Source organism: Aythya ferina, assembly GCF_964211825.1.
Source record: "Aythya ferina genome assembly, chromosome: 3".
Classification (NCBI taxonomy): Eukaryota; Metazoa; Chordata; class Aves; order Anseriformes; family Anatidae; genus Aythya; species Aythya ferina.
The window spans coordinates 67,886,597-67,901,624 of NC_140298.1; the positions used below are offsets into that span (position 1 = coordinate 67,886,597).

Consider the following 15,028-nt stretch of genomic DNA (forward strand, 5'->3'; position numbering starts at 1 on the left):
AACAACACTGTACCCAGTACTGACCCCTGGGGGACTCCACTAGGCCTCCAAAAAGTAACTTAAAAGAAAAAGTATGTTGAAATGGACACAAGTTACTTACATTCCTAACCTAGAAAATAACCTTCTGATACATACAGGAATTTGAAAATGTTCTTGTTACATAAGTTGCCCACACCTTATTATCCAAATAAATAAATAAATAAGTAAAAATCAAAGTTAATATCAAATAATATTTACTATAAAAAAGTAGGAATTCAGGGTGGAACTCAGGATGAATGATCTGATGTGTTAAGGAAATACATAATGTAGATGTTCATATTAAGTGAATGATTTATATTGTGTACATTTTCCTCTTTCTGTGATTGGAAAGAAGTAAACCACCCTGATAACCTGTGTAAACCACAGATAACCTGTCCAATAAGCAGTTCATTTAAAAATAAGTGAGAACGGGAAATCGATCAGGAAGCTGAAGAAATCAGTCACAGCTTAAACTTGCATCAGAATAACAAACCCTGTAAAGAGAGACTAGCTTTGAAACCAGACTGCCATCCAGTCAAATTTAAACTTTGAAAAAATACAAAAGATTAAATTTTAGATATTCTACCCTCTAAATTTCAGGCCCTTTATACTTATTCCCTTAACTGAAAATTCCCTCATACTTGAGATTTAAGCTTTCGCTCCTTAAGAGATAGCTAATGAAAAAGTATCCATGTTAGAAAACTTAATTCAGAATTTTCTGATGTGCTTCAGGGTGTATTCTAAATCTTTAGCATTTTATTTGTTAAAATGAAATTCAGCTCCTGCATCGAAGGCCAAGCAGACCAGAGAAACACTGCTGATTCTTATTTCAGAAAAACCCGTGTTAAAGCCACTTGCTAACTACATCTCCTGTATTAATTGGTTGTAAATTTTCAAGTTGTCTGAAAATTTCACCTCCTATAAGTTAAAATTAATCTGTAAAAACTGGCTACCTACACAACTGATTATCAGTTACTTTGAAGTTCTTAGCTTCTTAAGTAGTCTATCAAATAGGAAGAAGAGTGCAGAAGCATTGCTTCTTACTTTGGGTCCCAGTAAAGTATTATGTTTTCTATGTTATGATAATATTAGTAAGGGTACCTTTTTTTTTTTTTTTTTTTAAATGATGTAAATTCATTATGTTTCTGCTAACAACACAAACTAAGCAATTTATATTAAAATATCAAAAGTACTTACAATTATTGGCCTAAGCTTATGGAGGTGTTTAGAAAAGAATGCATAGCAAAATAGTTTCAGTTATTTACTTGTTCATATTGTCCTTTCAATATTCAAAGCTGAAGCAAAAGCACAGGAATTGTTGTTTCTAGAAACAGCCCAATTCTCTGTGTTGTGCTTTGCACACTGTTGAGTTAAGCCACATAAACAAAAACAACACAGATGCTGCTCATCCTGCTTGATGTCTATTATTTTATTTTATTTTTTTTTGCTTTGTCCCACCCCTTTCCCAGGTGATTGATTAGGTGCCAGGTGGGCCTAATGGTATATAAGCTGCAGGTGTCCCATTACAGCTCTCTTTCTGCCTGAGCTGCTCTTTGGGGGTATGTGCTTTGTTTTTTCTTCAGCTAGTTGCAGGGTTCTTTAGGTGGGTCAAAGTGTATGGACTGATGTGTTTCCAAGTTGAGAAAGGTAAGCATATCCCTTTAAGGTAACAACTAGTAGGATCTTTTAGAGTAAAACAAGCTATATAGTAGTAGGTGCCTTTACTACATGCAGCTCTTCTTCAGGTGGGTAATTTTTAGAGCATGCTATTGGATAGGAAGTTGACGTTACTTTGTGTGTTTGCTTTGTGGTTCTAGGTCTCTTATGATTTTTTTTTTGCAGAATTACAGGGCTTACTATGAATGTGACCTTATGCCTTCACCTGTATATCAAATATCATCAGAGTTGCAATCTTGGTGTTAAAGTGATAGAGCATGGATTTAGGGGAAATGTATTATCCAAGTTTCCTGTGCCTGTGACTATCTGAAAACAGCAGAAATAGGCATATAAGGTGTAGTCTTTTTCAGGATTAGGGACAGTTTCTTATGTTTCTGGAACTTTTTTTTCCTGCTGTTTTGCTGGACGTTGAGTCTTTAAATCTTGTAGCCTTCTAGATTTTAAGTGCTTGGAATTTTCTTAATAGAGGGATATTTAGCAGAGGTTGCTAGCAAACTTGTTTCTGGGATGTGGTTTGGTACACTTCTATTTTTAGGATATATTTTAATCTCTACAGATATCAAGCTATTTGTGTAACTCTCTGGAGGATTCATAAAGAGCTTCAGTATGTGCTGCAAGGGGCTTGACCACATAGGTGCAGTATTACCAAGAGACTGAGCAGGATCACTTTTTTCATCTGTGAAGGATAAGTCTGTGATTATCCCTGTTGGGGCTGCTATGCATTCGTGTCCTGTTGGCATTTGTGAACCTGAGGTGTGTGTTGTTTTTTTTTGTTTTGTTTTCTGGCTCTAGTCTCTGTGCTTGAGTCCTCTGCAAGGAGCTGTACTGTTTGTGTGTCCGTCACAGATATGACCTTCTCTCTCTCTTTTTTTTTTTTTTTTTTTTTTTTTTTTTTTTTTTTGTAAAAAGAAAAAATATTTTACCTCAAGTGCTGCTACAGGCTGAGAGATGAGTGGTTAGAAAGCTGACTGGCAGAGAAGGACCTGGGAGTATTGGTTGATAGTCGGCTGAATATGAGCTAGTAGTGTGCTCAGGTGGCCAGGAAGGCCAACAGCATCCTGGCTTGTATAAGAAGCAGTGTGGCCAGCAGGTCTAGGGAAGTGATTGTCCCCTTGTACTCGGCTCTGGTGAGGTCACACCTTGAATGCTGTGTTCAGTTTTGGGCCCCTTGCTACAAGAAGGACGTCGAGGTGCTTGAGCGAGTCCAGAGAAGGGCAATGAAGGGGTCTGCAGAACGAGTCTTAAGAGGAGCGGCTGAGGGCTTGTTCAGGCTGGAGAAGAGGAGGCTCAGGGGCAACCTTATCACACTCTACAGGTACCTTAAAGGGGAGGCTGTAGAGAGGTGGGGGTTGGTCTGTTCTCCCATGTGCCTGGTGACAGGACAAGGGGGAATGGGCTAAAGTTGCTCCAGGGGAGGTTTAGGTTGGATGTTAGGAAGAACTTCTTTTCTGAAAGGGCTGTTAGGCTGCCCGGGGTGAGTCAACCTAGGGATGGTTGACTCACCATCCCTAGAGGTCTTGAAAAGATGTTTAGATATAGAGTTTAGCGATACGGTTTAGTGGAGGACTTGTTAGTGTTAGGTCAGAGGTTGGACTGGATGATCTTGGAGGTCTCTTCCAACCTAGATGATTCTGTCATTCTGTGTGAAATTACATGATAATTTGTGATTATTTTGTGAGATGAAAAAAGTTCTAGCACTTCAAACATCTATTCTGCTGGAAAGGTGCCTTTATACTGTCAGTAATAGTGCACATTCTTTACTACATAATGAAAATGGAATGGCTAGGTAGGTATCAACAGCATCAATATTCTTTTGTTCTCTTGACATTTTATCAAAGTTTGTAGATGTTTCACATTCCACTTCCTAATTTCTCTAAGAATTAGGGATCAAACTATGAAATACAGAGGCAAAAAATGAAAAATCTTGATTTTCATTTCTTTGTGTAAGAGAAGATTACGTGTTTTCCAAAAGAATATTTGTCCTGACCTATTTTTTATAGATTTTTAACGTGTTTTAAGAATTTTTAACTAGTATAAGAAGAAAATTACTTGCTTTGTTCTGATGTTAAAACAAGCATTTTGATAATGGGAGCAGGGGGAAATAATTTACATCTGTATTGTCAGTCATAATACATTCTCTACTAAAAATTGTATACACATTTCTGTAAATAAACACCCTGCTTAAAATTCATGAGGAAACAAAGTGTTAACAAAATCTAAACAGCTGTGCCATCATCTGATGATTATTCATCTGAAATATTACCCCATATTAAAAAAAAAGTTTCTAACAGGTTCTTTGATATTTAGAAAATGTAAACGCACATTGTTTATAGCTTGCTAATGCTCATAGTTTGTTGCCAATTGGAATGCATGTTTGGGGGTGAAAACAAAATCTTTGTTTAATTGTACCCCTGCATTGAGTTGGGAATGTGTCAAGAAGTAAGAAAACACCAGCTTTAATAAGCATACAATGCAATTTAACAGTTCATAAAACAGTAAAATTTAATCCCAGACTGGGAGATTTAATAAATCTCACTCAGCAAAATGGTTTTGTGGAATGTGTTAGCAAGTGAGAATTAAGTGAAATGATTTCAGGGGCAATAGACTTTATTAACCAAGGAGGGGAGGAACTAGTTTTGCAAGCCGTTTCTTCTTAATTTCATTCACTCATTATAACTGCTTTGAGTAGACGAGCTTTCTGTGAGCAGAAGAAATATATTGGGTCTCTGAAATGTGTGTGCATGCTACTACATTTGTCAGGCCTCATCTAACTGAAGTATCTTTTGTAGGTGGTCTTGTGCAGTGGTTCATTTAGTGACTGTTAAATGATTTTTAAGTTTAGTACAACTTAAACCTCTGTCTATCTGTAAGATAAAATGACTCCTGTTAATTGTTGTTTTGTTACTTTTGCATCCAGGCTGGTTCTTCTGTGCTCTTTACTTTTCTTCCCTGTTTTCTCTTCCCCTCAACGTTTGTTTTCAGTCTTTACTTTTATAGCCTGCAGAAACAATGTTGTATTTTTTTTTTTTTTTTCATTTGTCAGATAGATTTCTAATTCTTCTGTGTTCTTCCAGGCAGTTGTTACATCTCTGTGAAACAGTACGCTGACTTGTAGGATATAAACAGGTCATACCTATATTCTAACATCACTCAACTGTCAAAAAAAAAAAAAAAAAATATATATATATATATAAAATTAAAAAGTGAATTTCTTTCAGTACTCTTATTCTTATAGCCTTGTATGACAGACAACTTGAAGACCAAATTTAAGTGAAGACTCTTGGACTCAAGCCCTGCACATAACTATCACACGTAATGCTCTGCAAATATCATTGTTACAGTGAGCCACTGAAAGGATGCTTCTTCCGTTATGGATGGCCAGATTGCGCTCAAATAGTTAATTTGTTTTTATGGGTTTATATCCCATAGAGATATGGGATACCTGAGAGCATGTTGTGGTGAGGTTGAAACAAGTTGTCTCAATCTAGTCTAGATTTGTCAGTTAAATTAAAGTGTGTTTGCTTTTATGTTTTTCTTAAACATTTCCAGCTGTATTGGAAAGTTAAACCATACCAGACCTACTGACATTAGTTTAACTAGGGAAGGTGTTTGTCTTTCTGCCCAGTTGTTTTGCTGTATTGGCTGGTATAGACTTTCTTTAACACAGAACTGCCTGGGATTTCTATATACGTTATGTCTTGGATCACATTTAGTAGAGAAAACCTTCATAGACAGTGGCATGGTGGAATTTGGCTTTTACAGCCAATCTCATGTGATTCTTTCTGGGTGTCCTGAAGGACCTTTTTTCCTGAATCTGGTTTACAGTGTGAGAGATAAGCCTCTTTATTGACACCTGTGTTGCATCGAGCTGTATATTCATAAATGTATAGAATAACAATGGGATCCTATGTCACTTAATTACTTTTGAGTGACAACTCATGTGATGACAATCACTTTGCATTTATAAAATGAGTATGGCATAATTCACCTTTCTTTCTTTCAATTATCCTGTAGAATTGTACTGAAACACATAACTGTTTAAGAAGTTAGTTTCATCTCATAGTACGTAAAAGAATCATAAAGAATAAATTCACATCTACGTTTATTTTCATATTCAAATGCTCATTTAATATATGGGTACGGAGAAGGATAAGATATTCAGGATTTGAATTTTGGAGTTGGGAAAATACTGAAGATTATAGTAACTAAAATTACATTGTACATGCTTTATCTTGTGCTTAATGCAGGATCTGAAAAATTTAAAGGAAAATGACGTTCTTCAGTCTTTGTCTCTTGTCCTGCACCTTTATGTATCCACAGTTTTTTCTGTAGTTCATATCCAGTAATTTTTAATGGCAGTTTTGTCATTTTCTGTCAAACGGGACAGCTTTTAAGGAAAGCAACAGTGTTAATAATGAGGGTGCTTCTGCAATGCAGGTGGTCGCATTGTCCTGACTTTTGTGTGTCATCAGATTTTTCTCATGTCTTTTCAGTTATTCCTGTTTTGTTTAAAAGAAAGGAGGTGGAATCAGCTTCTGTGAGAAACTCAGTCTTCAAAGGAAAATAATGATTAAAAAAAATTAATTCATACAGGCCTATTTCTCTTCATTGTATTCATAATGGAAATAATCTAGAAAATAAGACTAAGGCAAGGAAGAAAGGAAGGCAGGTGATGGGGGGGATTCAATAGGCAGAAAAAAAAAGAAAGATGTTTTGTTTAGGCACTATGACATTTATTCAAAGTTTTATAATTAATAATTTTCTGTTGTTAAATTATTGGACAGTAAGGACAGCTGAGAGAAAAAAAAAAAATGTAATTACCAAAGGAGAATTAATCCTTAGCAGGATAAGGATGTTGATTGTAGGATTTTTTTGAGGATATTGAAGTGATTAAGTATGCTATTTTGAATCCTTCTGTGTAATATGTCCAAAATAGTGTTATTTCTTCACAAAAAGGGTGTCTTGGAGGGGAAGGAGATTTGACTAGGCTGTTCTGTCTGCTATCCACTATGTGCTGAGGCTGTTATAGCAAAGAAACAGAGTTGCTGCTACCTTCCAAATTCCTTTGTTATCCTGTTGTGATGGTGACTAGAAAAAAATCTTGGTACACACTGGGAGTTGAAAAACGAAATCTGACTTTGCATCCAGTGTTATATTCAAGGCACTGGTGTTGTGTAAGAAAAATACTATTTATAAGGGACAATGGAAAATTCAGTCCTCCTGGAACATGCCCTGTCTCTTGTACTTACACTCCCCTTGCCAAATGGAAATACAACATTCAGTTTATGTTCTGAAAGGATAAGTACTTTCATATTGCTCAGTGAGAGAATCTTTTTGCAGCTTTTCAAAGCATGCGTGTTAACACTTGGCTGAACCAGTGACCATAGTCAGTCTGAACTAGGTTTACTTCAGAGGATGCTGTGGTCTGAGGTGGCTATCTGTGCAGCTAGCAGAAAATCTGTACCATGTTTTCAGTCAGTACGAAAGGATATGATATGATAAAGTAAGTTCTTTTAGGACTTCAAGGACATTTTCAAGGACTTCGTTTAAAAAATAAAAAAATAAAAAAATTAAGTGGCCAGTGTACTTTCCAGATAAATGCATAAACCTGATACTTTTGTCATTGTTACCAAGGAAACAAATGCAGATATATATTTGTGAGCACTTTTGTTCAGTTTCATTTTGTTTTTGATCGAGCAAATGAAGTCACAGTTTAAAATAATTTTAGCTTCATTTTAATTAATGCACAATACTTTTCAGAGTACGTTAGTGTCTGACTGAGCAGTTTAGTCTTGTAAAGGTAGCTGGTCTTATTTCACGAGGACAAAATTTGACTGACTTAGAGACAGGAAGACAGAGCTATCTCTAGTAGTATGTGACTGTCCTGGTGTTTAAAAGTACTGCACAGAACGCCTTTTAAGTAGATCATGTTTCTTTATAGGCTTTTATTTAATAATAAATTTAACTGGGAGAAAAACAATCACATTAATTTAATTGAAAATCTGATTTTTAATTGTTTCCTTACATTCCAGCTGGTTTTAATCACCTGTCTTTGAAAGTTCTTCCAGATTATGCCTATGGAACAGTTCCATTTTTTTCTTTTAATACAGATTATAAGGGACTACAATTTGTTATAGTAAAGGCTGAAATATAATTTTTCTGTTTGAGAATTGTACTTTTGTTACTGTTCATGAAGAAACAGAATTAGTCTAGCAATCCTTCATCCTAAATTAACATTAAACTTGTGTGTGATAAAGTCATGTTATCTAAAAATAAAGCAGATATGTTCTGCTATTCAGAGACAATTCTATAGCAATGAGATATGAACAGGAAAGGAGTGGTTTATTGGTATAGGAGATCCTCATTCCATTTGGAAGTAAATGGAAATGTCACACAAAAACATGTCAGAATTATATGTTGCTAAATGTGGAATCTGCATCTCTTTTTAATCCCTAATAGTTAATTGTGTACAGATATTTCAAAAGTAATTAGCAAATTTGAGTCACATGTCAAGTGACATCAATGAACTCCTGTTTAGTGTAATTCTGAAGCTGGTTATGAAGATCATAACCATTATGATTTTGAAAACCTCTTCTGTTAGGACTGCATTTATCTGTGTCAGAGTGTGAGCACATCTCCTCGCTTCTGCAGTGTCTTAAGATACAGACCTACCTCTCAAGATGCTGCTATAGTGCATAAACATCCCATTTGGTTTCAGGATTTTTCAGCTAGTTCTTCTCTAAGCTACCAGCCATGCTTAAGGTCACTGAAAATCATACCTTTGAGATGTCATGAGAAGGGCAGAGAAAATTAGCAGAAAACCAGTCCAACAGTTCCGCTATGTGGGGAAGATTTTTTCTTGGCTGGGATCCAGCCAATACTATTTTTTTTTTTTTTTTTCCTGCATCAGCTTCTCCCATATAGGTTAGAAACTGGTGAAAAATACTACCCTACCAGCTTCTTGCCCCAGCTCCAAGCCCTGAAAACCCAAACCTTCCCTACAGTGAGAGCAGGTGAAGCAAAGGTGTGCCAGAAATCACGGCATAAATCTACTAGAGCTTATAGTGTGCCTGTGTAGACAAATTTTTGTGTAGGATTGGGGAAGAAGAAGACCACACTGAAGAGGGCTGGAGAGAAATAGTAGACCCTTTATCTAATAGTAGAGAGGACATTTTCCCTGTGTGCTTTACACTGAGTCTGTCTCCATCAAAACCCTTTCATGGTGAGATTAGAATACCTGCTTGAAATCTGTTCAACAGTATTTAGCAAGTAGGACTCACAAATGATTAGTGCTGTTAAAGAAAAACATGTAATTAGTGGAGACAAACACAACACCCACAGTAAGACAGGAGGTAAAGGAATGCCAGAGCAGTGTTGAGAAGAAATGTGTAGTATCCAACTGAGTTCAGAATAAAAAGTAAACACGTATTGGTACTTTCTGTTTGAAGTATACTGTGAGTGAGAACTTCTCTGATTAAACTGTTATCTGAGTGCTAAAAGCTTTTTTGGTTACTTCATTGACTCAACTGAAAGAAAGACTTGTAGTCACAGACAACTGTCATTTGACATCTTAAAGTAAATCTCATTCTATTTCTATTTGATGAATAACTTTTATAGCTTCTGTTATTGTATTTTTTTGTAGTTGTAGACATGCAACTGACAGTGTCGTGAGCAGTATTTTTGATGTTTATTTGTATTTGAACAAGTCATGATTGAAAACTATGAAACAAAAACCAACAAAACAAAAAAATGTCTCAAATACTGTACCAAGATATATCTTTGTGAGATACACCATAATTTTTGAAAGGTTTATACAAGTTAACTGAAAAGTACTAACCTCATTATTTGTTCTTCAGTGAATGGAAATGTTTTAGCAGCTTCTTATCTGAAACTCAAGAATCATTGGTTCTCATGAAGTTTATACTGCTTCTTTCAGGCTGCCAATCTCTCTTCAGATAAGATAAAGAATCATAAAACTTGGGGGATGCTTTTTCCCAAGTCCCTGACCAGTTTCTTGCTGAAACCTGCAGCATTTCCTGTATCACAAAACATCATTCCAATAACATGATTTAAGGCAAAGAAAGCAGCACAGACAAATGGCAGTAAGACACAAAAAATGCTTAGCAAGCTTAACAAATGATGGTGGGGAAGTAGTACAATTGCTATCAGTTCGTTCTGTCTCTCAGATGAAAGATAAAGTAACCAAGCAGAGGACAGCCCAACTTGCAAATTCAAGCACATATTTTATCTTTTCCTGAGTTTTGTGCTGTTTATTTCTTGTTCAGTAAAATCAGTGATTGCACCCAGAGAGATGAGTGTGATATTGAATCACTAAACCAATATATTTTGGAGCATGCGGTTCTATCTGTTCAGTACAAACAATTAAGCCTACATTTAACTTTAATGCAAGGTGGACTGTGGAAGATCAGCCTATGTAAATAATGGATTTATCTTGCAGCATCTAAAGACCAAATTGGACACTCAGCTTCTAGCCAGTGATTAGTTTATGTTGTGGGTATTTATAAGTGCATTCTGCTTTAGCTTTATTTCCGGTGAAGCAATATTCATCAGTTGAGTATGAAGAATATTAACAGGATTCAAATTACTTCCAAAACTGCAATGGCTTTTTTAATGTTTCCACTGGAGTTGACTGTCTTTTCATCCTACAGATTTCCAGCTCAGTGGCTTATAGAATTTGACAAAAAGCCATGTTTCTCTGCATCTGGCGTAATGTCCATTTGATTCTTGCTGATGAGTCTTACTGGTTTCATGTCCAAATTTATATCTAATTATTCAGTTAATGTTTTTTTTTTTTTTTTAAACTTCTGGTTGCTTCTTAATGGGAATGATTTTGCTTAAGTTTTATAGCAATTTCAATTTTCAACCATTGGTGCAAGGACTATGTGTTTAGAAGTAAAGCTGATTTAAAAAACAAACAAACAAAAAAAGGCAAAAAAGAAAAACAGCAACATAAAACAAACAATCCCCAAACATACTGTTTTCATTTATGAACCAGACTTATGTATTGAACTTATTTTATAGTTTATTTTTTAAATTATTGTCTAGACTCCAACTTCTGTCAAGTACTAGAATATTAAGCTTTGTATGATGCTTATTCAGCATGTCATTCTGACTTTTGGGACTTTTGCTGTCTCCTTGTCAGATATTAGCTTGCCTTAAAAGCACTTTAATGCCTTAAAGATAATGAACAATTTGGCAGCAAAAATATTTTCTGGCTGATTTGGAGTGTCTGTATAAACTGCTTGGTGTCTGAGATCATTGAAACCTATTATAGTAGCTATGTTAAAATTGGGATTTATTTCTGTTTGAATTTTGAAATCTCTCCCTGGGAGAGCAATTTAAATGTAAACGTATATTTTCCCCTTTAACAGTATCTTATGGGCTATAATGGTAGAGCTCTTTTGCATTTTTATGTTTAATTTTATTGTAAAGAGTCTTGGGATGCATTTGCATGAAAGGCACTATATAAGCTTATTTTTGTATTGCATTGTATTGTATTGTGACAAGTGCAATAATCTCCAGGTTTCCTGTCCATTAAAGAACTAATTTCACAGCTCGCTAATTATATGAATGAGAAGGGGAAAGAGGTCCTTTTTCTCTAAGGTATACTGAGCAGATGGCATAGTATTTATTTCTACAAGCAGAATCTAAGGTCCTCTCTTGCTTTTGATTCCAAGTTTTGTCTCTGTTTATCAAAGAGAAGAGGAAAAATTTCAGTTTCTTTTGTACAGTATGTACTGGGAGGCTGCTTCTGTCCTTTGCTAATACAACAGTAGTTAGCATATACCATGACTAAACAGCCCATTTATTTAGAATGGGACATGAAAACAATTAAAATGAATGTGGAGTTTAATGGAATTCTAATTTGCCACTGCTTTGTAGAAGATACCGATTACGTGTAGGTCTGTCTTAGGGATTAAAACTGATACCTATAAAAACTTATAAATGAATCTGTAAAATACCTTTGGGATTGTTTCTAGTCTAATTCCAAATGGAAAACCATTATTTCCTTAGCCTTCCCTTCATTGCCAAGGTCTTGCTACTTTGCTAATCTATTTTTTCTTCTCACTGATGGAAATAACTGACTTGAGTCAAACCTGCATGCATACAGTGCAGCCTCCTAAAACACTGCTTTCTTTAAGGTGGTGTGAGTCATCAGAGGTACTGGTGTCCTGCTGTGATCCTATAAAATTGATATTTGGGCCCTTATTTCAGCTTTAAAAAGAGAAGAACTGAGACTACAGGTCCTGATGCTTCTATGAGACTTGGCAATCAGGCTGTCACAGTGCTGGACAATCAGATCATTTTCTCCCTGTAGTGTAATGAGCAGTGCTAAATTTTTGTTTCGTTCCCTCACTGCTGGATTGTCACTTGTTTTGATTTTGTGCTCATAATGCTGATTTCATTCTAATTTTAGACGGATGCGGCTCTAATGTATGATGCAGTTCATGTGGTATCAGTGGCTGTCCAGCAGTTCCCACAGATGACTGTCAGTTCACTACAGTGCAATCGCCACAAACCATGGCGCTTTGGGACCCGCTTTATGAGTCTCATTAAGGAGGTAAGTCACTAACAAAATATATCCTCCTTCCTTACTTTCCTTCCTCCCAACTCCCATTTCATTTTATTCTAATTCTACTTGAATTCTGCGTTTTTATTTATTTTTTTTTAGCAGGTGAGTGAGACTATTAGCTTATTATGTTTAAAGAAATTGCAAATAAAAATGTTGTCTTATCTATCAAACAAGTTTTCCAGCCCTGTGTATGATATACTTTGTTCCAACTAGAATTATAAAAGGGTGAAATAACTGCATTCTAAATAAAACTTTTAATTGTGGATACTTGTGAGTGTTTTTGGAACATCTGTAGTATTAAAAAAAAAAACAACCCACCAAGACTCTAAACCATAGACTAACTATGAAAATTCAGCAACTAAATGCTAGTGTACGTTTAAAGAGGCCAAGAATGAAGTTCTAATTTTCACTTCTTTTGCCATGATAAATATATATGGCATTGTTCTCCAAGTATACTTCTATATATACTTTATATATGGTTAGATAAAGTTTAGGAGATTTAAGGTGCTAAAGATTATAGAATATTCAAATAGAGTATTCTTGTACTGTAAATAACTACTAGTTTCTCATTCTAAATATGCAAAATACATAAACATAAATGTTTGCAATGGAATATAATCCTGTTTTTAATACTAATTGATTTTAAGATGATAACTTTGTCTTCCATACTTCTTCCTCTAGTTCAGTATAGTTTAAGAACCGTGCTGACTGTAAGTTTATTTATTATTATTATTATTTTAATAGGATATTCCACTTAATTAAATTAGTAAGTAAGGAATAAACTCTGGAAGACTGGCTCAGGGACCTCAATTTTTGGTGTCTTAGCATGGGGACTCTCAGCATCTACAGAAGAATGAAATCCAGAGTTAATAGAAGAGCTCAGGGCTTGAGGGCAGGGAAACGGAACTGGAAATGCATGCATGAATAGTGGAGAAATGAAGAATTTATTGGCTAACATGGAAAACTGATTTAAAAAAAAAAGTCTATGAAGATTAAAGAAAGGTTAATTTAATTAGCAAGAAGTAAATATGAAATATATATATTTAAATCAGCCACAGTGTAGGTAAGTAATAATAATAAGTAAGTAGGTAAGCCACATTTAGGTAAGTAATATTCCCATTCTGACAGAATTTGATAACATTTTTCTTTCTGGGGAAATATAGGAACAGGTTATTTATAATTTTTTTCTTTTTCTCTAGGCTCACTGGGAAGGCCTCACAGGCAGGATAACTTTCAACAAATCTAATGGCTTAAGGACAGATTTTGATTTAGATGTTATCAGCCTCAAGGAAGAAGGTCTTGAAAAGGTGTGTAAGATGTTTATTTCTAAAGTGACGTTAAACATAAAAACTTACCCTCCCCTGCCCCCTCCACCCCAATCTCACAAAAGGAACTTATTTTCTTTTCTCCTCTGGATAAAAAAAAAAGCAAACATTTATATACAATCTACAACAAAATGAAATTTTATATGGGAATAAATATATTTGGTTTTGAAATTTCTTTTCAAAAATAGTTCTGACTAAAAACCTTGCGTATAGGGTTGTTTGTTTGTTTGTTTGTTTGTTTTTCTTAGAAGAAGGCAGTAAAGCTGAAACGTTAGTTCTGACAACTTAAATACTTTTTGTGCAATATGTTTTTCCCCATGGTGATTTTGTTATGTGTTTCAGTACCATTAAAATTAAAAACATTCAAATTTTCCTCTTAGTATTTGTGCACGCCTGCCAGACAATTGTGTCATTACATAGCAAATTCCACCAAATAAGTAGTATTCGTTTCAAAAATGTAGGAGACTCCAGATCTATACTTCCTTTTACCATGGCTCATTGTTTCTGGATGCTTATGAAAATAGGGCTATATGTTTAGGTGTTTGATTCCAAAGGATGCTCTTCCCAAATGCTAGTGTGACTTTCTTCAGACAATGCCATACCAAATGGATAAACATTGTTCAATTCAGTCAGATTTCAGAGAGTCAAGGGGACCTGCCAAGCACATTTCACCTCGGTGTCAAGTGGAAGTGCTGCGCTAAATACCTAGGTGCTCAAATTTGAATGTTCACAACCATAACATTTTTGGATTCAGAAGATCTGCCTTGAAATATGAGACAGACCTGAGAGAAAAATATTAGAGGAATCCTTAGAATATCCTGAAAAGCATACATTTTCTACATACCTACTTCTTAAACCTAATTTCAGGAAACAAGACTTGAAAAATGACTTCTAATGCTGCAAATAAATTTTCATGCTGCCATTGTACATCATACAAATAATACCCATTTAAAAAATAAATCAGGAATTTAACATCAACTTTTAAATTGAGACTCCATGTAAAGGTATTAAAATGTACAGGCTTTCAAAAATATTTAATGTATTACATGTAGCATGCCTGTTCCCTGCCTGATACCTGGCTTCAAAATCTTCTAGTAAAAGCTGCTAATCTGGGGTTTGACAGTAGTCTCTTAACTGCATGCTTCTAGTCACATCCATAGTTTTGAGAGAACCTGGTGAGGAGTAGACAGTTGGACCTTGAAACATGCATTAATATAGTTTGATCTATATTGAGTTTAGCTTTTAGATACAGTTCCAATCCCATCACCTGTGATTAAACATTTAGGTATAAGTATTTGTATTTTCTTTGTATCTTACTAATTTGGGAAAAGTTGCCTGAAAAAGAAAGAAATAAAATAATTTTGGATTTTCTCTGTATTTTAAGAAAACTTCTATTCTCGGAGTACAAGTTTTC

At 35.1% G+C, this 15,028-nt stretch overlaps 1 protein-coding gene across 8 annotated transcripts in view; it reads left to right on the plus strand.

Moving 5' to 3' along the window:
- Positions 1-15,028, plus strand: part of GRIK2 (glutamate ionotropic receptor kainate type subunit 2) — a 444,423-nt gene that overhangs the window by 228,941 nt on the left and 200,454 nt on the right. For all 8 annotated transcript variants that reach the window (XM_084513441.1, XM_084513443.1, XM_084513442.1 and 5 more), the window contains 2 exons: positions 12,134-12,277; positions 13,489-13,596. In XM_084513441.1, coding sequence (XP_084369567.1) covers positions 12,134-12,277; positions 13,489-13,596 — 252 coding nt within the window. The remainder of the gene's footprint in view (positions 1-12,133; positions 12,278-13,488; positions 13,597-15,028) is intronic.